The following is a 22,016-nucleotide window of genomic DNA, read 5'->3' on the forward strand; positions in this document are numbered from 1 at the left end:
GAAGAAAAAGTGATTTAACTAAGTCCAGAATATTTTCGTAGGGAGGAGTGGATTCATATTTTGTAACATTTACAAATCCAAATGTGTGTGGTTAAAGCCATTATAAAACAAAATGTAATTTAAGTTTTCTGTAAATTGTCTTTAAATAAAGGTTAATGTGCCACTTATAAATAGGTTAATTTTTATTTGTTTTAACTAATCACGGGCTTGGTAAAATGAAGTGCACATCTGTAATTTCTTCCATTATTTGTGAGAGTAGAATAAAATTAAAATGTTTCTAATAAAGAACACATTGAACTGAAAACTTTGTAGAAGTGGGACTTAAACCAGGCAATGTCTAATCAATTGTCTTTTTGCTGTACAAATCCTCCTATTATAGTAGAAAGAGACTATTTTTCCATAGTATTGTATAATACACTTTAGCCCTTAGTAAGATTTTTTGTTATTGCTGTGCTTTAAAATGGAAGATTGTAGGTAGTAAATAATTGGGTCTCCTGCGTATATACTGTAATATTTAAGTCTTTAAATTTTGATAGATATCTACATAAACTGGCATTAAATACTCTGTGTTGAAGCTTTTGTATGGACCTGTTGAGAAGACCTCAATTCCTTTCAATGACCCGTGGGCAAAGGTAGACTTTTTTCCGCAAAGGGTGAAATTTTTTATAGAAACATTTTTGCTTTCCTGTAATTTTAAAAATATGTGCTTATGAATGCCATAATACAATTTGAATAAAATTAGTTTTTCCATATTGAGTGCCACATTTTGTTCCATTAGACATTGTAAAGGGCCTCTTCCAAGTCTAACAATGCCACATATAATAGCTTGCTCATGTATACCGTTTTTTCATTTACGTGATAACTGTCCATTGTTTGATGATCACCATTTTTGTGTGAATGGATAACAACTGCAACTTTCAGTTCACCAGGAGAAATTCTTGTAGAGAGATGCATTAACTAAGCGAGTAATAGGAGATATAAGTGTGAAACCCCATCCCATTCAGCTGAATTTGTAGCACTTATTTTGCTAATTATTGATTGAAGTTACTTTTTGCAGGTTGGCTTGAGGTAAATGTTATTGGCCGCTGAAGTGACTTGGTTATACCTGTATACATTTGTATATGGCTGTGGGGCAGGGTTTAGGTTGAAAAGGTTTTTCTATATAATTAAGAAGTGGTCATTAAAATTTTTGATTATCGCATTTGAATTTAGTAACCCATATTACTATGGAGGATAGAATCAATTGATTTATGGTTCTTTAATACACCACAGTTGTGATTAATTATGTTTCCAGCCTTTTTCGTATTGTTATCAGAGGGAAGTATTTTACATACATGTTAAAAACTGCAGTTGTGCCTTAGTTTGCTTTTTTCTATAGGTGTAACTCCTCTTAATACTAAGTTACATCATATAAAAAATAAATAGCATTGCACTTACACACACAGTGCCAAAGTTACCTATGGTTCATACTAAGGTTGCACAAAATGTAAATTTGCACACTTTTCACCTGAAAAGTTTGATTTCATAAGAATGAATGATTTCATCAAAATCTTTTGATTCTTAGAAACCAAATAACCTTGAGGTTTCACTCTGAAATTGAAACTCATCTCCAAAACATGAATTTTTCACTTTAAATAGATACCCTCTTAAAACATGAAAACACCATTTCATGCAGTCACTTAACACATATTAAGATTCCTGTCAAAGGTTAGTTTTTAAACTCAAGTGAATATAATAGCAAATCATCTGAATTATTATATATAAAACTATTGGAAATAGTGTGGTCAAATTAACATGATAATTGAGCAAAGAAAATAGATATCACTTTTGTACTAAATCCATTAAACGGTCATTACAAACAGGATAATGGCATTTCTTGCGAAAAACAATATTTTACCTAATCTACTCCTATGGATGAAGAGGTTTTGCAAATGATTTGATTATACTGTCCTCCAGTTTTTGCTATACTGCTTGCATGTAAATGACCTGCCAACATTTTGAAATGGTGAAGTTTATATGTATGCTAATAATGCAAACCACAGTCTAAAAAACAGAATGGTAGTGTCGCAATTTTAGCTCAACATGTGGTCCCTGACATGGAGGACTGGTGTGATTGGAAGATAATTAAGAATCTATTTTTATCCATTTACATCCCAAACAAAAAACAATTGATCATAGTCCATATGTAAGTTTTGTTGACTGAAGCTTGTGAGACATGCCACAGATATTAAATATTTTGCCTTTTTTATCAGTAAGGCATTAAATTGGGAGACATATCAACTCTCTCTCTCTTCATCAGTAGACTCTGGCTGCTATCAAAATGGAGGAATGATTAAATTAACAAATGTAGAAACAGTCCTCTAGATATTATGGTCATGTATATTGTATATTAAAATATGGCATTGTGGATTGGGGGAATTCACCTTAAAATGCTATTAAATTGCAAAAATGGGCCATTCGGATCATCTGCAAATAAAGAATACATAGCAGCGCAGAAATATTTTGGAACAAGTGAAAATTTTTCTGTTAACATGTATCATACCATCAAATACCTCAAAGAATATAAACCTGAATTAAATCTGATCGTTAACCAAGATGTGCATAATTATTGTACTAGAAATAGACAGAATTATATTGTAACACATCATTATCTTACTCTGTACAATAATTAGCAATTGTAAATGAGTTTAAAATTATTTGTTCACCTTCATCTATTAGAAATGAGAATCCACTTGTTAGCTATTAATAAAAAAGGTATTTTATGGATAATTACTTCCATGCAGTTGATGAATTTCTGAACCTGTAATTGGATGTTTATTCTTATAAACTAATATTGTGTCTGCTGTCCTCTTGTATTCTGAATTTCTCTTTTTTGATGGGTCTCATATGCTAATGTATTTGTGGATCTTCAAGTCACAATCAATTATTACAATGTCTGGTACTATTATAAAGAAAATCCCAATGATTCATTTACGACTTATTTATATATGGACGAGTTACTTGAAGGAGGACTTAATTACCCAATGACTATAATGGCATAGTCTTTCATAAGTCTGTTTTTTTAATAATTATATAAATAACCCCCCAAATATTGAGTATTCAGTTCCACATTATTTCACAAAATAAAAAAACAAAACATGATAGCTTGTTTTGATCCACATTTCATTCTTACAAAAAACTAAAGGGGAACAAAAATATTATTTCATATAATTAACAACTTGTAACATGAAATTTATTCATTAAAATGCATAAATAAATCACAATAACAAACAGTTTTAGAGCAATCAAATGAAAACACTTACAACCATTACAGTTCACATATGACAGAGATTTTCCCATTAATAACGAATTATGAAAATTTGACCTTTTTAATGAGGCAATGAGCTTTACGATGATCATCAATTATGCAAACATTTTAATACAAGCCAATTGTTTGGGCAAGTCCTGCATAAATTTGAAGAGTGGCAGTTCCCAGGCAGAGAGTGATTACAGCTCGAATGAGTAATGACACCCATGGCCCAACTCCCATTGACTGAGCTAAGGCTTCCATGAGCAGGGGTTTGTAATTACTGATGGCCAACATGGCTACCACTAAAGGGAAGAGAGATCGATTGAGATCATGCCTTGACCAGAGCCATACCAGAGTTGCCGTTGTTACATGCTGAACCTGAAAAATGAATTCATTGTATAGCCAATTGAAATACATTAAAACCTGAGAAATCTATGAGTCTGGAATACTGACACATTGCCATACAGTTACATATGGAACCAGTCATTGGGAAAGTTAACAATTATTTGTAACTATTTAGTACCCAACCTATGGACTGCAACCTTAATGTGGTGAAAGGGCATGTGTGTTTAGTAGTACATTCTTGGAATCCTTCAACATTAAGAATAAATTATAATTTAATAAACAATAATTAACTGTCCAGTATGATAAACTTCTAACCCTAATCATTTTCACAGTTCATTAAATCATACACACACTACTATTCTATGATGCGGGACATGGGTGATAGGAGCAGCAGAGAAAACTTGGGAGGTGATGGATATATGGTTCCAGAGAAAATTCTAGATTTCAAATGAACAGCCAAAATAATCGATGAAGAAGTACTCTAAAAGAAATCATTTTTGGGTGGGTATAAGATTTTTCTTTAAAACCACATCTCAGTAATATAGGCTTGAATTGGAGTTCAACTTGCCATTATACTTATTGTTGTCAAGAGAGGCCTACCCTCACCTATCAAACCAACCATCAGGTTTCTTACTGCGGCATGTCGTGGTTCTCCTATATGCACAACTCTCTCTCCTCTAAAACTTGGAACCTTAGGGGACACGTAATGTCACTGAGCCACCAGAGGCCTGGTAAATTTTCTGTCTCAGTTCTTGCCTTTCTGGTATTAGTATAAGGAGAGACAACTGGCAGCTAAAGTAATTCGCACCATCATAGGTGGGTACTTTGATAGGGTGGGGTGCTCACAGAATGGAGGAGAAATGCCCGGAGTTTTCATTTTTGCTTTTAATGATGGGCACCAAGGGGTCTCTTCTGATGGCGAACATACACAGTGCTCTATACAGAGCACCACAAGCAGGGATCAGGGTACCACTGAAAAATCCTGCCACCTCCAGGATTCAAACCAGGGTCTTCGAATTAAGAAGTCATGACAAAAGCCATTGTACTACCCTGATGCCCTTGTCTTTCTATTGATCTGTTATTATCATTTACTGAGATAGCTTAAAAAATGTTTACTAATCGAAATTCAAGTAAGTTGAATAAAAAAATTATTTAAATATTAATTGAAATCTTGTTATCACTACTAGACCTAAAATAACAAATTATAATACTACAAATTACTTCTTATTAAGAATATATGATTAACGAACTTGTTTGATTCGATGAAAACAGCATGGAAAATGCACCTCTTTCAAACGTTTTAGTAAAAATGGTATGAAATAACTATTTTGTTTCGTAAAGAAAATGGTATTTGGTAATTTCTTAATAGGCAATAAATTTACAAGAAATACACATATATCATGGCATAGAGGATCATTATAAATTTACATACATATAATATTCATATTGGCTATTATGAAAAGTGAACTTACTAAGCTGACATTAGAATCCAAACTCTTCTGGATATATTTCCAATCAAATTCTGCTCCCCTAGCTCCAACCCACAGAAGCAAGCAGCGAGTTAATATAAGTTCGGCTCCAGCCCATCCCACACCAGCGGTGAGAACTTTGGCATGGCCTTTCCCAGGTATTCCAATAAGCACTAGGTACAATCCGACCAAATCTGCCAGATCGACAGTTGATTTAAAGAATTCCTGCAAGTAATGGAAAGTATATGTTAATGCACATGTGTGATTAATAATGCCCATTATAAGTTAACTTTGGATATGATCATACCCCAATGAAGTCAATTTCATCTTGACCCGTGTTGTCTGATGTAGGAAAAAAGGTTGCAAGAATTAACATTTTGCAGAGCTGGGTAAACACATATATTCCACCGGCTTGTATACATTTCCAAAATGCTCCATATTCAGATCTATAGCGGAAATAATAAAGAAAAAGTTGGTCCATGTTATCCCGTGACAAGGTATAGACTAGTTAATATTATACACAGATAGTATAAAACGATTAATGCAATTAGTAGTACACTTACAGGCCCGAGTACTTATATGTGAAGTAGTAGGGAACGTACACTAAAGCTAAACAATTACCAAAATGAAATAAAGTCATCTCTCTAGCTTAATAGTTTTTGAAATCGAGACAGTGCAGATATTGAGACAACACACAAATATCTTAACCCAATTAATTGTACTTCCTCCACGGCACTTTTAACATGATTCGGCAGTGAAGAGGAACGGCTCAGTGGTGGTATGAACGAATCAGTCAATGTGATTCGTACGAATCATATCGTCCATCATATGTTTTCCTAGTTCACTTCTGGCCCGTTCCGTTCCACCTCTTCAGCGGCTATTTACGAAAATGTAATATCAATGAGGTGCTTTAGAGAAACAAAAAATATTTGACTTTTAAAGTCCCTTTGGCAAATTTGCGGCAAGTATATACATCTACAGTGTTCATTAATGGAGGAAAATTTGGAAATCTCATAACTATTACGGAAAAGACATCTAGCATGTGGCATGTTATCAGACTTCGTCTGAATTCACTAGAATCGTAATTTTTAAGCTCTGAAGGTGCGCATGAAATGAGGTCCAAAATTTCTTATTAAGTCAGCAGTAATACCCAATATTAAGTCCAATCAGCAACACCTGCAAAACTTAAATCCTGGCATCAATTATTATAAAAAAATAACATCACTCATTGGTAGTTACTCAGGTTTTTATTTTCCCTGGCTATTCTATCTGACCTTATTCAATACCTGTCCAATTAACTGAGGTATTCCTGGTCCAAAATCACGTGTTAGAATATAATTACAATTTCCCTGCCTGGATCCTGTGTTGATTGGTATGCCCATATTTTCTACTTTTCTCTTCAGTAACTTGGTTTGAATGTACTTCGCCAGCCCTTCAAATAATTTTCCAGGGATACCACTCTGCACTTGGGGTCCTTTGAAAGATTATATCTTTTGCTGCTTCTAACCCAGGTAATAATTTTGTATTCTTAAAAAAAGTTTTCTTCAACTTTTCTTTTATTGGCAATCATTGGTCTCCTATATTTAGTGTGGGTTAGTAATGGTTTTAACAATTTAAAGAAAATCAGTATTGTTGACCTCAAAGATATTGATATTAAAAATGGGTAGGGTACTTTAGATTTTGGGGTGTTTCTTTGTTGCATAAGTGTGAAATGCATATCTTCAACTGAATCTGCAAATTTTTTTTAGCATTACTCATACTACCTTTATTGCACTTTCAGTCTTCACATTTGGGTGTGGGAAGTGTAGTCTGGAGGTCCTATGCTTGGATTCCCATGTTTGGGCAATTAATTTAAACTCCTCTAATGTAACTCATAGAGCAAATATGTATTAAATTAATTAGAATGTTATGCCTTGCAAAAAAGTACTTCAATTTGTTCTTAACGGTATCGATTTCACTATTTAGGATAAGTATATAATCTGAAAATTAGTTGATTCCTTCTGAGCTCCATGAAATTGATACCTGTATGTAACAACGAGATATATGAACTGGACACTGTGTTAAGGGCTAATTGGCTTTATCTGGTTTTTATTCTTTACAAGAGGGACATAATTGTATGATTTGTCCTCTCATGTCCATAGACATTGCTATCCAGAATGAAGCCTGATGAGTCCTGATATATTCCTTTGACTGCCCTTATAACCTGTAAGAGTATTTTTGCTACATTTAAGGTCACTGTCATTGCTGAGTGCATTAGAACATCAGTGTGATAGGTTTGGGATGAGAGGTAATGTAAGCAAAACAAAGTTTATTAGGTTTCTAGAAAGAGGACTAAGTAAAATGTTAAAAGTTCAGTGGGCAAAAACTGGAGCAGGTGGAAAAGTTCACATATCTTTAAAGAGTCTTGCACCAAAATGGTCACAGTAATAGGAATATAATAAGAATTATTGCAGTAGGAAAAGAAGCTCTTCTGAGGAGGGAAATGATGTCAGGGATGTTTGGTATGAAGTCTAAGGAAAGACCAGTGAACACTTTGGTATGGAACTTTGTTTTGTATGACTCAGAGATTTGCTTCTTGAAGCAAGATAATTGGTGCAGAGTTGGAGTCTTTTGAAATGTAGTGGTACAGAAGGATGGGTAAGGTAAAATGGATGGAAATGGAAACAAAAGAAGAGGTATTTTATATTATGGGGGATGAGAGATTGTCGCTGGGAAAGGTCCAAAGGAGATGGAAAAAGTGGGTGCAGAGTATTTTAATTTGGGATAGAATAGTGAAGATTATGATGGAGGAGAGGCAAAGAAGGTATGGGTAGGAAAAGAATATGGATGAATACTAGAAGGAATCAAGGAAGATATAATCTATGCAGAATTGAAGAAGTTTATTGTATTGTGGAGTGTCAGGTTTTGTCTTACTAGGCAAGGCTAAGAAATTTAGGAGCGTTGTCTGTGTCCATCCAAAACTAAACCTTAAATGATACACTGCCAAATGCTAATGCTTGTGTTTCCAACTGATCTTTCAATTTGTCTATTTTGAAATGATTGGTATTGAATTCTGAAGGCACAGTGCCTGCAGTATAGAGATCTGTACCAGATTTGTGTGTTACTTTTTTCTGCTAAGATTGTAGTTTTAAGAGCATTCTTTGCAATATGACGGGTAATTTAGATTATGATTTTTTTAAACATTAAGATTAGTGGCTTGTGATCAGTTTCAGTTGTACAATTTTGAGCATAAGCCATTGATAGACCAAAAGTTGGGCACCACTGCTCTGGCATAAACTATTTTGGGATGCCCATTTCAAGGGCACCACAGGAATGTTAACACACTGACTACCTGCCATTAATCATCCTAACCTCATCACCCAACTTCTTTTTAGGGAAACTTCGGGTTTTCTGCTCATTATGGTTGGTATATTCAGTCCAATGTGTGTTGCAACTATGTGTTGAATATCTTCACATGATATTAAAAAATTTTTGTAACTCTAACAGATTTGATTAGAGCTATGTTAATGGTGATCTAGCTGATGGATGCTAGGGATTTTATTGTTCCTTTGGTGCTCTTTTCTCATGCATGGCGCATTAGAAAGTTATATTGTAATTTAATCGATTAGGGGTGTGTCTATTAGATGAACTAGATAACGACAAAGAAAGAGGACTGAGACTAAACTGGACTAAGTCAATAGAATGGTTTGAGACTGGACTGAATTGAATCACTGGACTAAGTCATTATTGTCCATCATCCAGTTCTGAATCAGTGAACTTTACATTAATTTCAAGTGTAGGTAAAATGAACAGATTTAATCAGTACATAAATGTGCATTACCCTGAATGAGTTAAATCCATTTAAATATTGTGTATTGCTTTTTATCATGGGGAAAACGCTTCTGCATTCCATTTCCTAATTTAATAATTAATACCCATTTCAATCTGAATTGTTACTTCATTGTTACTAAATTATGATCTGAATCATGTATTCCTTATTTTTTACCTAACCATAACATAGTCTAGCTGATATCATTCTGAATTCCCTAGGCATTCTTGATGTATGCCTACTATTTTTGTGTTGTCTGAAGCAAGTGTTTATTGTGGTTAACCTCTGTCTCCTGCAGAACTATTGCTTTCTCCCCACAATCGTTTCTTATTCCTAATTTGTAGTCTCTTACTTACCTCCCGTCTCTCCATTCGTTCCCGCCACGTTTCAGTCTCTCATCACTATCAAATTTTCCTTCCAGGAAATTCAATTATTTCCTCTTATTGATCATATACCCGGTCTATTTTTTCTTCCCTATGGTTTCTTGTCTGTACAATTCATTACCTGAATAATTCTCAAGTTTGTGGGTTAAGCTTTTACTTCTTCTGATGATAATTATCTGTTACTCCCCTGCTATATGTTTACTATGCTTCTTCTTACCTTTTAGTTCAATATGACTGTCACCTTTTGCCAAACCCCTTTGACTTTGCAGCATATTACTCTAAAATTAATGCCCCAGTAACCACTGCTATCCTTCACTTTATCTTGCCCAGAAATAAATATCTCTTTACTCTCTCCATCTTATGCTTTATATTTTCTGATTTCCCTATCCTCAATATCACCATAACACTCCGTGCTCCTATTTTAAGTGGGCTGATACTGTCTGTGTGTTCCTTGCTGCTATTGATATCATTTTCTCTTTGCAAGGATTTCATGTTATGACGACCATGGAAGCCTCTCCTTTCCTGCTGCAGGACATAACACACAGCCTAAGTGATGTAGTTTACCAGGAGTGATTCTACTGATTTAGTCCATCATATTTTCTTGGAATAAATAACTGAAGTTGTCTCCCATAACCTTGGTGGAGGTATGCACTTGTATATTTTTTACCTGGAAATCATACATTTATTTTAGGTTTATCAATGAATTTTTCTCAAAGAGAGCCATGAATTTATTTTATATAAAAAATTTCATAAAGATATGATGCCAATAGAATGACATTTAAATGTTGCTACATATGGAGTTATGTGGCTCAAAATTTCTCATACTGCAGAGAGTTTTCAGGAATGATGAAGATGCTTCTGAATGCACTTTCTCTAGTGCAAGAGAAATATTGAGGTACATGATGCTGCATATTCAGAAACACTTGAAAGTCAACCAGAAGTAAGGGTGTGAAAAAAAATTGTGAATTTATGTTTCTGCATAAAACCATAACTGTTAAAGCTGTGCAAAGCATACACTTCTTTTACATTTCCCTGAATCATTCCTATTTTTACTTCCCCACATATCATTTAAAATTTATGTTCTTTTCCTACCTTCAGCTCTTGCACCAAATTCTTTCCTCTGTTTCCTACCATCCGAAGTGGGATCACATGCAACATAGAGGAGCTAAATTTGTAAAACGTTGTTATGATAACCTAAGTAGCATATCCAAAATATTAGAGCAGCTAGGCTGGGAATCACTCGCGGAGGGAAGGTTAAATTACAGAATAAATCTCTTGCATTAATTGGAAGGATGTCTCTTTAGCAGTGATGTTGAAAATGTATCATTTCTCCCATTGTAGTACGGTAAGAAAGATCATGTCAAAAAAATTAGAGAGATTAAGTGTAGAACTGATAAATTTAAGATGTTATTTTTTCCATGAATGATAATTTCTACCCTTCCCTCAAACTATCATGCACACTTGTCTCCCCCACCCACCCTCTAACCTTCTCACCTCCCCGCCCCTACCTGAGTGTACGTATGGCTGTCTGTAAGAGTTGTCACCTGAGGATGACTTTGAACGTCGAAACCCGGTTTGTCTCGTAATAAATTTTTAGTGGAATCACAAAGTTACTATTTTTCATTTCCAATATGACTTAACTGCAATTTGCCTCTGTGTAAATTAGGGTATAGGTAATGACAATGAACTAAGAAGCGAGTAAAATTGGAAAAATAAATATAGAAAAAATTTGAAAAAATATTGAACATTTCAATTAAAATTCTATAGTAGTTTACAATTAAATTTAAGTTAGTTGATGCAATACCCATAGTCTCCCCAACTCGCAGGTACCGAAATAAAGCAAAAGGGAATTTTATTTTCACTCTTGGCGGAGATGTTTCTGCGGCCCCTTTTCCCTGGGTACGGAAGGATTGGGGTAATGCACCCAGTCCTGAAGTATTCTATAATTATATATAGTGCGTTAGCATCAAATAATTGTGTTGAAAACTCAAGATCGTAAAATATTGTATTGTCGAGGGCATGCATTCGCGATACCCTCGTGACACCTGGCTGCGCGCGTCAGAGGACAAGTGTCATGCCCATGGGCGGGAATAAAGTCGGCTGTCGGCAAGGCATCAGGTCAGTTGGGCCACGCATGTCGTGACCGCGTCTAGCTCGAGGCTTGTTACGCTTGCCGTGACTTCGGCTAGACGATCAGACCCTCCCCCATCCGTCCTCGAGAAACGAAGGCTCCGCCAGGGGGCACGTTCACCGTGCCCGCGTTTCTCGAGGACGGATGGGGGAGGGTCTGATCGTCTAGCCGAAGTCACGGCAAGCGTAACAAGCCTCGAGCTAGACGCGGTCACGACATGCGTGGCCCAACTGACCTGATGCCTTGCCGACAGCCGACTTTATTCCCGCCCATGGGCATGACACTTGTCCTCTGACGCGCGCAGCCAGGAGTCATACTCAGGGAAGCAAGGCTTTCCCGGCCTACGTCACCGGCCCTCGGTACTGATAACGGAAACTAGTCATGCCCCTGCGGAGTCATGCCCGATATTTAGTTTCCACGACTTAGATGGTGCGTACGGTGCCTATCACGAGGGTATCGCGAATGTATGCCCTCGACAGTATGATCGATTCATTGGAGATACTGGTTTATTTCAATTGCTATTTGTTAGATCATTTTGAATTCTTCCTACTTCGAAATCAACAGTAGACTTCACATGCATTAATTATAAACACTCTCTAACCACGTATTCCCTTAAGTTAAAGTAATGAAGAACGACTTCTTTTATTGCGTCAGACGGTAAAATGTTATCCACATAATTATTAGATTCTCGATTTGATCGCCCGCAATTATAATCAACTTGACCTGTGATTTGACTCCCAACCAACTGTGATTTTTGTTGGTGAAACGCGGTAACAAAATCGGCGGTCAAATCAAAAAAATGATCTCCGAACAACTGTTGATCATCATTGGTGAAACTAGGCTGACTTATTACTTTTAATAAATGAAGGATTAGAATTCATATTGTCGGCGAGAAAAAAAGTTGCACCGCTGCCATGGAATGTCCGCACCAATTACTGAATTATGGAAGTTGGCTGGACGTAAGAGTTTTTTACTCTACTCTTTCAGGCTTCATTCCGTGGAATTTTTTGATGTCCATATTAAAATAGTTTGTGCTTTTCCACAGAGTTAAAGAGTTTTAATTTCCATTTACCCTTTTTATCTATGACAAATGTTTTCACGATATTGTTTTAGTTGTTAAACTGCAATAATGTATTTTAGTGGTTGGAGTTGCTCCATTGAATCCATTACGACAAGGACAGTACGAGTACCGTCAACAGTAATTTATTTACTTTTAACTGTCACCGTTTTTTCCCTCATCATTAATTTAACACACAAATCGTCATTGTATTATATTATTTCGACGTTATGGATTTTGTGATTGGGTATGATCAAATTTTGACACGGCTGACTGACATGTAAGAAGTACACAATTGCGACATTGGGGTTTTGCAATGCAGTTTGACACCGGCAGATTTCCCGTGGTGTGAGTGATCGGAGGACTCGCCTCCCCCTCTTCCACTCGCCATTCTTGTTCATCCCTCGTCTCCCTGGTCGTATGAACCCTCCCCGTCCCAGACCCCACTCGTATACTCTCTCCCCTCCACGCTTGGTCCACACACTCCCTCCCCACGTACGCACTCCTTCCGAAAACAGGGCGAACAAGAGAGGAGGAGGCGGGGCGGGGGATATTTTTGTTATTTTAAGGTTTTGTTTGCGGAGTTGATTGAAGTAACCTTTAGGTCTCGAAGTTTCCTTTCGAGACCGGGGCTGTGGGGTTCGGTTTGAGGGTTGGCGTTTCTGCGAGAGGGGGGAAGGACAAGGATGAGGAGGGGTTTCAGTTCTGAAGCCGGGAGATGATTTCTCTACCGCCCCTTAGGGAGGGGCGAGAGGGGAGAAGAGGATTGGATGTTCAAGGGCCAGAGGAGAGGACAGGAGACAGGGTTTTTTTTACTTCTCTTCTTCTCGAGCGTTCCGTATGCTTTTTGCGTGTGTCTCCTGCACAATTCTTAAAGGAGGCGATGCGACACTCCTATTGCCGTGGCACTATGTAAATACTTTTTACTCCTGTGATTAATTTGACAAGCGAAAATAATTAATTATGTTGAAACACTGAATTTGTCATTTGCATGCATGCGCCCGGAAGAGGGATGCTTTACCCCCAGCTACTGTAAAACCTAGTGACAAAAATTTTTCAAAAGAACGACATTTTTAAGGCTTTTCAGAGATTCGATGAGGATGCTGGTTTTCCCTTAACTGAATTTTCAACGTATATTACTACCTTGGCTATGTTCAACACATCTTTCGGGTATTTCTAACCCATCAATTATGATAGGGAGATAGAATTTAGCTCAGATTTATTTTTTTCATGCAGATTTGTATTTTTAGAGATGTGCTTTGAAAAACAGAATAGCTACACTAAGCGCAACATAAGCGCCAGTTGGCCCTATTTAATATGGGATAGTTTTATGGCATATTTGATAGATAAAACTTCTTAATAAAGACTCATATCTCCGTGTCATCGTGATGTTTCAATTCTATCTCTTAGGTTCTAAATCATATTTCCTTTAAATGTTTACCTTTTTTGGAAGTGTTGCGTATACCAGATGGTAAAAGTATCAGAAAAAGAATAGCGTTAGGAGGATAAGGTTTTTCAAGGAGGTGGGAGTTAATTGCAGGGGCGCTGGGTAAGGATTCTAAGAAAATATTAGTGTAATCTGATATGGAGCGTGGCTTTGCACAATGCGGAAACATGGTCGTTGAAGCAAGATAATAGACGTAGATTGGGAGCTTTTAAATGTTTAGCTTATGAGGTTTATGTGGGTGTAGGGGAGGATGGAAAAGGTCAAATGCACATAAAGGAAAACCAGCCAGTAAGTGCCAGGCATGGTTGGGAAATAGTTAGCTGGAATAAATCAAAATACGGTAGGAATGGTGGCTGCAGGGCAATTCGATTGGCGATGGGATGTTGAAGATTGTGATAGAGGGGGTAATGTCAGGCAAACGAGGGAGGGAGCAGAAACGGATAGGCATGACGGACAGAATGAGTAATTGAAGGGTTCATTATAGTGCGGGGTCTCAGATTGTGATTTCTTAGATGGAGCTAAGAAATATACTGCGTGATATCTTTGTTCATTAAAAAACAATCGTGAACGGTGGTCTACTACTAATAATAGGTTATGAAATCCACAAGCATCCTATTAGTTTGTCAAAAGTAGAATAGTATTCTAGTGGGTAGAGCGCTATGCTATCTATACGATTAAATTAGAGTGATGCGTCTGGACACCCTCGGTTAAAATTACAATTAGAGTTTTTCAGAGCACTTTGTGGGAGGTCTCGGATCGCAAAGGGGAAGAAACTGGCTATCCTATCCTGAATATGAGAATTTCCAAAACTAGCTGGCTTTGTATGAGGTAACCTTTGTAATTATCTGTGAAAGCGAGCCTTCGAATTTGTTGATGCAGCAGTGTTGTATGAAAGAGGATATTTAAAGTTTGTTGCTTTGATTTAGCGATCGATGTGGAAAACTAAATATGCATTTGTTAATAAAGTCTAGAAACAATGTCGGGTCATCATTAGCCTTCCTTTATAGACTTATTAACATTATATAATGTACTCGACAGACAAATGCATTTAAAATAATTTTATTTCAGATTGTGAATTTAAGTGTAAACCCAAACAAATGTAACTGGATAACAGTATCGATAGGTTTAAAAATCAGACTTAATCTTTTATTATTATGCAGATAGGTTTTTCATGTTTGAAACGTCAAAAGAGATGTTTTCTTTCAGGATGGGTTTATATTATGTTATATACATGTATGTTAGCTTGTCTGCTAATATATTCGGCAGGGAAAGCAAATTGATGTTATCATCGAGACCCTAATGCTGAACTATTAGTTGAAAATAATGGTGTGTACATGGAACACTGCTCTTTTTAGTTTTCATGTACATTGGGTGTCGCATAGGAAATTTCGAAGGGCTCCGGTGGGTAGATGGGGGATAAATATTCTCCCGCGAGTATTATTACAGTGCTATTATAAGGAACAATCTCACTTTTAGCGTATCTTCTCCAAATGTGAATGAATTACCCATCGAATCCCTCGTCCTTCAGTGTGTTTCTAAATCTCTCATCTTTCCATTTTTTCCAACTATTTAAGTGCTCCATATTCTCCATTAAAATCGATACACTTCACTTCCCTCTTCGTGTTCTCCAAAATGCCGTGTCCTTCTCGACCTCTCGCTGTTTCCATTATCTCGTACGGTTTCAAACTACATAGTTTTCTCAAGGAAATGGGGATGGGGAAGGCCAGAGTGTTTCTCAAACTCCTTAAGGCGGATGGAGGGAGTAAGGAAAAATGCGAGTTGGTTTTCCACGTACCCTTTAACCTCCTTCAGGGTTACGGACACTGGTCAGGGGTCATTTTGGGGCATGAAGAGGATGAGGGAAAGACTGATGAGTGGTGGGAGTACAGAATTTATTGATAGCGGAAAAGTATCGCTGACGGTTGATAAAAGCTTTACGTCTGCGATTATATAAAACTCGAATATATATTATTTTAGTGAAACATTTTGACGCTCGATTTTTTTTAAATGTGGCTTCACAGCTGGAGCAGAATGACGGTATTGATACTTTGAATAGTATACTATGATTTCATCGATATTCACCCGGGTTTTGTGTAATGGCAGTGGGAAGGTTTTTTTTGTTACATTTAAATCCAAATTTAGTTACTGATAGGACAGTATTATCTGCTGTATATTTAGCAACCTGTCACATTTTGTAGCGTGAATCTTATGGCGTTAAATGTAGGTGTGCGCCGAATTCTTCACCCTTCTTTCTCTCTATTATTACGCTGTAGGTCTAGTGATCAAATTATTGTTATGCAGGTGATGACGGTAGTCCAGCGTTTCCAAAATAGCGAATGCTGTCGTAGCTTTAGGAAGGGGATAAGGGCTAAGATTATGGATAGTGTTATTTTAGACAAGACGGCGAAGGGGATACATATTACAGGCAAATTCACAAATAGCATTTTTTACTTGCTGTAAGTAGTTTCCTGTTTACTTGGAGGGTTTTTTAAGCTAGCTGCTCGTAGGACTAATGTTACACAATCACTGGTGTTAATTGCACTATGAAGCCTTTTAACCTTTATAATTTATTAATATTAACAATTATCTTTACAAAACTGTAAAGACTATTTCATCTCAATTAATAAAAATGCGGATTATTTTTTAACAAATATTTTTTACGAGATCGTGTGTTGAAGGTAATGTTGGAAAATCATTGAATCATTGAACACATGACACGATTTCACGGCCATCGCGAATTCCTTTTTTGGAAATCGCGAAATAATTTGCAAAATTAGTCATTTGTTTGCGGTGGGTTGGCAACACCAGTGTGAGGAGAGGGGAGTCGTTTCCTCCCCTTATTACCCTTTCCCCTCTCTCTTCCTCCTCGTCCCCCGGGGCCCTTCTGCGTGCCCCTCCTCCCTTGATGGTCGACTCTTCTCTTTTGCTTGCCTTGCCCTTCTCTCTCTGCGGCTGATTGAATTGCATGGCTACCGAATGCCGTGATTGGACTCCGACTGACTGTCCACGTTCATCTCCGCCCCTCCCCATTTCTTTCTTCTTCCTCTCGGCAACGTCGACTCCTTCCCACCCTCCCATTTCCCTCGCACTCTCCCCCTTCAACCTCCCCCCCGAAATTCTCCCTCTCTCCTTTCTTCTTCGAAATTTGGTTTCAATATTTGGACTTCCTTGGACTCAGCGTCCCCCAACTCCTCCCTCCTTTCCTATTCTCCCATGTGCCGAAAGATAGTTAGCCAAAAACGAACGAGAACTTTTTTATTTTTTCGTCTTTTCTTGTGGCCTGAGTTATTTGGTGCAACAGGAGTTCACCGAATGATGCGAAGAGTCATCTCTTAGCTCCTTAGGTTTTATGGAATGTTAAGCTCGAGTTGAACTAAAAATACATGTACGTATGTCCCTCATTCGTAGTTTGCATTCATAAGTGCGTATTCCATTGCAATTGGGTTTGGATATCCTGTGTGTCAGTACGATAAATCGTCATGATTTTCTATGTCAAAGAGAGTAGATTTGTGTGGTTCACGATTGAAATTCCCTTGAGATTGACAATACGCGGCGCAGCGGACCATGATTGAATTGAACAGTGATGGCAGCTCGTAGTTTTGAAACTGCAATTACAAAGCCATCTGATGTCACTGAGTGACTCCTTGTACCCTGATGAAGGTGGCTGGGACCACTGAAATATTGAAATGAGTTTTTTTGTTTTGGATAATCTTTTTATGTATTTCTTGGCTATAGTGAAATTCATATGCATCAAGAATATGCAGTTCACGGTAGTCCATTGGGTGGAGCGTTGGACTATTGACCGGAGGCCCCGGGTTCGATTCCCGAGGAAGGCTCTCTGGGCACCTATGCCTCTCTAGGCACCTGGGAACCATATATCCAGGCATAGATATATGGTTCTTCGGGTACCAGACCTTCCTAGGAAACCATAACCGGCGCTGGGAAAAGAACTGGTCCTCATACCCTGTTGTGTAAATTTCACACGATCGTCGGGCGAACTCAATAATCATCTACCAAATCGATCTCGGGTTGATTACTGTGTTTATAGTTTGTGTATGTAAAGCCTTACTGTACAATCGCTTTTCCAAGTGTCGGAGAGCCTTATGTTGCCTTAATTTTTTATTTGTTAATTTATTTCCATTTGTGAGTGTCATAAATTTAAGATGGTTGCAGTATTCAAAGAGATGTCACATAATGTTGCTTTATTGTATTGTGTTGCTGTATTGTATTGAGATGTCAACTTTTGTCTATGTTCACTTAATGCCTCTATCCGAGGCAAACGAACATTGTTTGCTGATATGGCTATTTCGAAGTCCATATAGTTCATATTCGAATTAGGTTTTCCTCGAAGTGGTCTTTATTTACGCACTGTAAACGATCTTTATTATGTGTTTAGTGTATACCGCTTTCATAATTCTTTGCGTTAATATCAATATGATCCTGAATCCTGTAATAAAATTTCCGTGGGTAAATTGCTGCTTGATTTCTGGTGAGTTAATTTTCATAAGAGCGTGTGGAAGGCTCGTAAGCCACGAAAAATGAGATATTCGTCAAACTTGTTAGTATTTCCTCCTCTCTTTGTATTTTGGTCGTGAACTTTGGCGAAAAATGAATTCACGCATCTGTTTGTTCATTTCTCCGATATGATGGGGCTTATAATAATAGTGCCTTTACTTCACTCCTTATTCTTTTGCTTAAATACTCATGCTGAATTTTCTCACCTCTATTGCATCATTTAAACATGCCAATATGTATCTCAATATGTATACAAACATCATAGAATAACATATTATAAGTTCAACTGCCCAAATCCAACCTCATTTCCTTTCACCCTATCACTACCTCTATTTCTCTCTCTCTCTACTACGCGTATTCGGACTATGCAGCGGGAAAGGCACATGGAAAATTCATGATAAATAAAAGAGCCTAAAGATAATAGCTACCCCATTTATGATGTTCATGCTGGGTACTTGTTTCTACCCTCACGGATTCATAACTACTGTCGTGTTTGTGAATTCCTTTTGCAGTTAATGATATATTATTGAGCCTTTAATGTAGTGTCGATTAATTCCGAAGAAACGACGGGAGATGCCGCCATAGTAACTTGTAACGGAGTCATCCGCTAATATGCTAATATAAAACGAGCTTAAACTACAACGTCGATTCTCATATTACCAAGAAATAACTATTTCAACGATAACACTCTATAATATTGAAATTAAATACATAAACTTCATAGTCTTACTTTAAAAAATTTGAAATATAAACATGATATCGCCAAGGAGTATTGCGTCATTAGGACTTTGACCATGCGTGAAGTTGGTAATAACTCTTGTCCAAATTACTTCGATCAGCTAAACAAGTTATGGTTGAATAGATGTCTGTAAATCGTGGAAAGATTTTGATGAAATTTCTGCGAAGATATATGAGTTTGCGGATGTTCATATGCCTAGATTTTGTTCACAGACTGCACGGGGCGAATCTGTGGAATCCAAAAGTTCTCATCGGCGACTCGATAAATTAAAACTTTGCGAGCGCAGGCACTTGCGGCGGCGAGGACCCATTTTCTGGTCGTCTTCTCCTCCCGACCCTCCGCCGACCGATTGAGGCATCTGTAGCCATTTCAGTCATCCATGGAATAAAGCCATTTCTGGGAATCCAGGGAACGTTAACGGAGTGGAGAGGGTGGTGAGGGATGGCTCCGATGAGAGGGAGGGAAGGGTCCGATATGAGGAGCTGGACCAATCGGGCGGGAGGAGATCATGTCTCTCTCTCTCAGCAGCAACAAATTCGTAAATTGTCTCGGCCTTATTTTACCCGAGTCGCGTTTTTCATCGCTCAGGACGTGAATGGGACATTGGGAGTTTCCCGGTTTTCCCCCTCTTGACGGCGGCATTTATTTCGACAATTACCGCACCCTGGGACCGAAGTGGTATGTGGCAATTATCGAAGTTTTCGTCGGCTCCTCATGTTTCAAAAAAAACCTATTCTCCTCCATTAGCGGCCATATCAGTGAGATATGTGGCCCATCTATTGGATATATCCAAAAGCTTTGAGGACGTGGGTGAAATAGCGGGGCCCTAAAAGAAGGTACGAGTGTCCCGTGAGCGTCTCTGTAGCAGGCTGTTATGAAAAAAAAATTATCACTTCTTCAACTTTATGTGGGCGTGTTTTTCTTTCCCGCATCCTTTTTATGATTTTCTGCGGCATCTCTGAAGGAGAGAAGGGCACCTCTCTCTCTCTGGGAGAATGATATCCATTTCGTTGTAATCCAATCAAAACTCCTGGGTACCTGCACACAAGCAACTGCATACACACGATGGTAAAATTTCATTTAGAGTTAGCATATTTTGTCGAAGTTAAATATGTAAGTTGCGATCGCAGTAGCATCCTTAAAGCGCACGGCCCAGGAGAGCTAATTAAATGATCTTAAGATGTTTATCAGTCGGCCTCTTCTATCTGTAACGATAAATATAGCTTTTAAACGAAGCAAAATTCCACGGGGCCCAAAATATGAAAATGGAAATCCTGTTATTTAGACTTCAGATTTACCGGAAAGAAATTACAAGTTCCAATAAGAAATTCAAGAATGGTACTAAGTGCCGATAATCTTAACTGGGAATTCATTTGTTGAAATTTCCTTTTGTTTGGTTCTGACTAGGTCAAGCAAGAAAAGAATGGATTCTTTCTGAGTAATGTTGGGTTATTCAAGGTTTTTGAAATATTTTTATACCTTCTACGTATATCAAGTATTTGGCGTTTTTACCTATATTTAAATCCTTATATAAAATAATAATTTGTTTGAGGCTTAATTTTTGGAATTTAGGTGACATTTAAATAACCGTCTGATATTTCATGTCAGTTGATGAGGTTGGTGCGGTGGATAGTGTACAAGGGTCCGGGTTTGAGTCCTGGCAGTGTAAGAATATTTAGCACTAAACCTATCCCTACTTGGGCACTATGTAAAGAATACTTCAAATGATGTACTTCGTCCCGGTGGATGGACGTTAATTGTGTGACTCATTGACGCCTATCTTAATATTAAGCTGATGAATAGCCTACCATTATCAAATTGCCCACATATCTCTAATGACCCCAATGACCATTGATGCACATCGCGTTCCCTTGTACTACTGGTTTTCCAGTTTCAATTTCTATTTTGTTTTCATGTCTGCCTTTTGTATTGGGAAAAATTACGTTATTCTTTGTGAATTATTTGTTGTCGTAATAATTGATTTCGTGTGGGTGATATTCAACGTTTAAATTTCTTCGTATTGGAGTTTCTTGGGTCATACGTTTTTCTACTTATTCAACCTTTTCTTCTCCCAACCTCGATTGACTTTTGATAATTTTAACTGAAGAAAACGTAAGTTAAATCTGTTTTATGGCGGGAAACATTGGCTGGTACTGCATATTTTTTTCTTTGAATAACAATTTATCGAAAATTTTAGTGAAGATAGTATTACTACAAAGAATTAATGGATTGTCGGTCTTACTTGTGAAATTCTTCCAGTGTCATGAGATGTATGTTCGGAAAAGGATTCTTCAGAAAAGTGCGAAGAGTGAAGAATATAACGTTGCTGGGGAGGTTAAACGCAACTAAAAGAGCAGGGCGCAAATAAGGGATCGCTAAACCTGGAACTCAAAGAATACGATTCTGATGGACAAATCGTAAGTTGAATCTATTCACCTTGCTCTTGTCCATTATCTGATGATTTTACCTTAAATACGAACATATCTCCATTAAAAGGATCTGCTGTCCTACCCTAATGTGTGCATTTCACACGCCGCTGGGTATAGTATTGGGTGAACTTAACCGTCACCTATTTCACCGACCTTCGGGTTGATAACTCTTCATGGTTTTTTACGTACGTATCTTCGTACTCTTCATTCCGTTTCATTACAGGTTAAGGACCGCCAATAAAAGCCTTGTATCGGGCTACATAAGAAAACCCTATTGCACTAATTCCTTCCTTAGCGCCTTGCCCCTTAAAAATTATTTGGCCTCTTTTGTATTCATTAAGAGTTTCATAGATGTTCTCTTTCTATTTATTTTACTGTCGAAAAATTACCGTTTTAATAGTTGA

General features: G+C 37.5%; 1 protein-coding gene across 1 annotated transcript; it reads right to left on the bottom strand.

Annotated features, from left to right (window-relative positions):
- Window positions 1–3,210: 3,210 nt before the first annotated feature.
- LOC139698444 (BOS complex subunit TMEM147) lies at window positions 3,211–5,886 on the bottom strand. The gene is made up of 4 exons (XM_071597327.1): window positions 5,667–5,886; window positions 5,411–5,549; window positions 5,107–5,328; window positions 3,211–3,667 (listed from the first exon to the last, which is right to left on the bottom strand). Exons 1-4 carry the CDS (start codon window positions 5,741–5,743, stop codon window positions 3,416–3,418), a joined length of 690 nt encoding a protein of 229 aa, XP_071453428.1. The 5' UTR covers window positions 5,744–5,886; the 3' UTR covers window positions 3,211–3,415.
- Window positions 5,887–22,016: the final 16,130 nt, after the last annotated feature.

Source organism: Hetaerina americana, unplaced genomic scaffold, assembly GCF_022747635.1.
Source record: "Hetaerina americana unplaced genomic scaffold, ioHetAmer1.1.p SCAF_10, whole genome shotgun sequence".
NCBI lineage: Eukaryota > Metazoa > Arthropoda > Insecta > Odonata > Calopterygidae > Hetaerina > Hetaerina americana.

Coding starts and splice junctions, on each gene's coding strand:
- LOC139698444 (XM_071597327.1), bottom strand. CDS start 5,743: ATGACTTTATTTCATTTTGGTAATTGTTTAGCTTTAGTGTACGTTCCC. Junction 5,550..5,666: donor ACATATAAGTACTCGGGCCT/GTAAGTGTACTA, acceptor TTTCCGCTATAG/ATCTGAATATGGAGCATTTT. Junction 5,329..5,410: donor ATGAAATTGACTTCATTGGG/GTATGATCATAT, acceptor CATTACTTGCAG/GAATTCTTTAAATCAACTGT.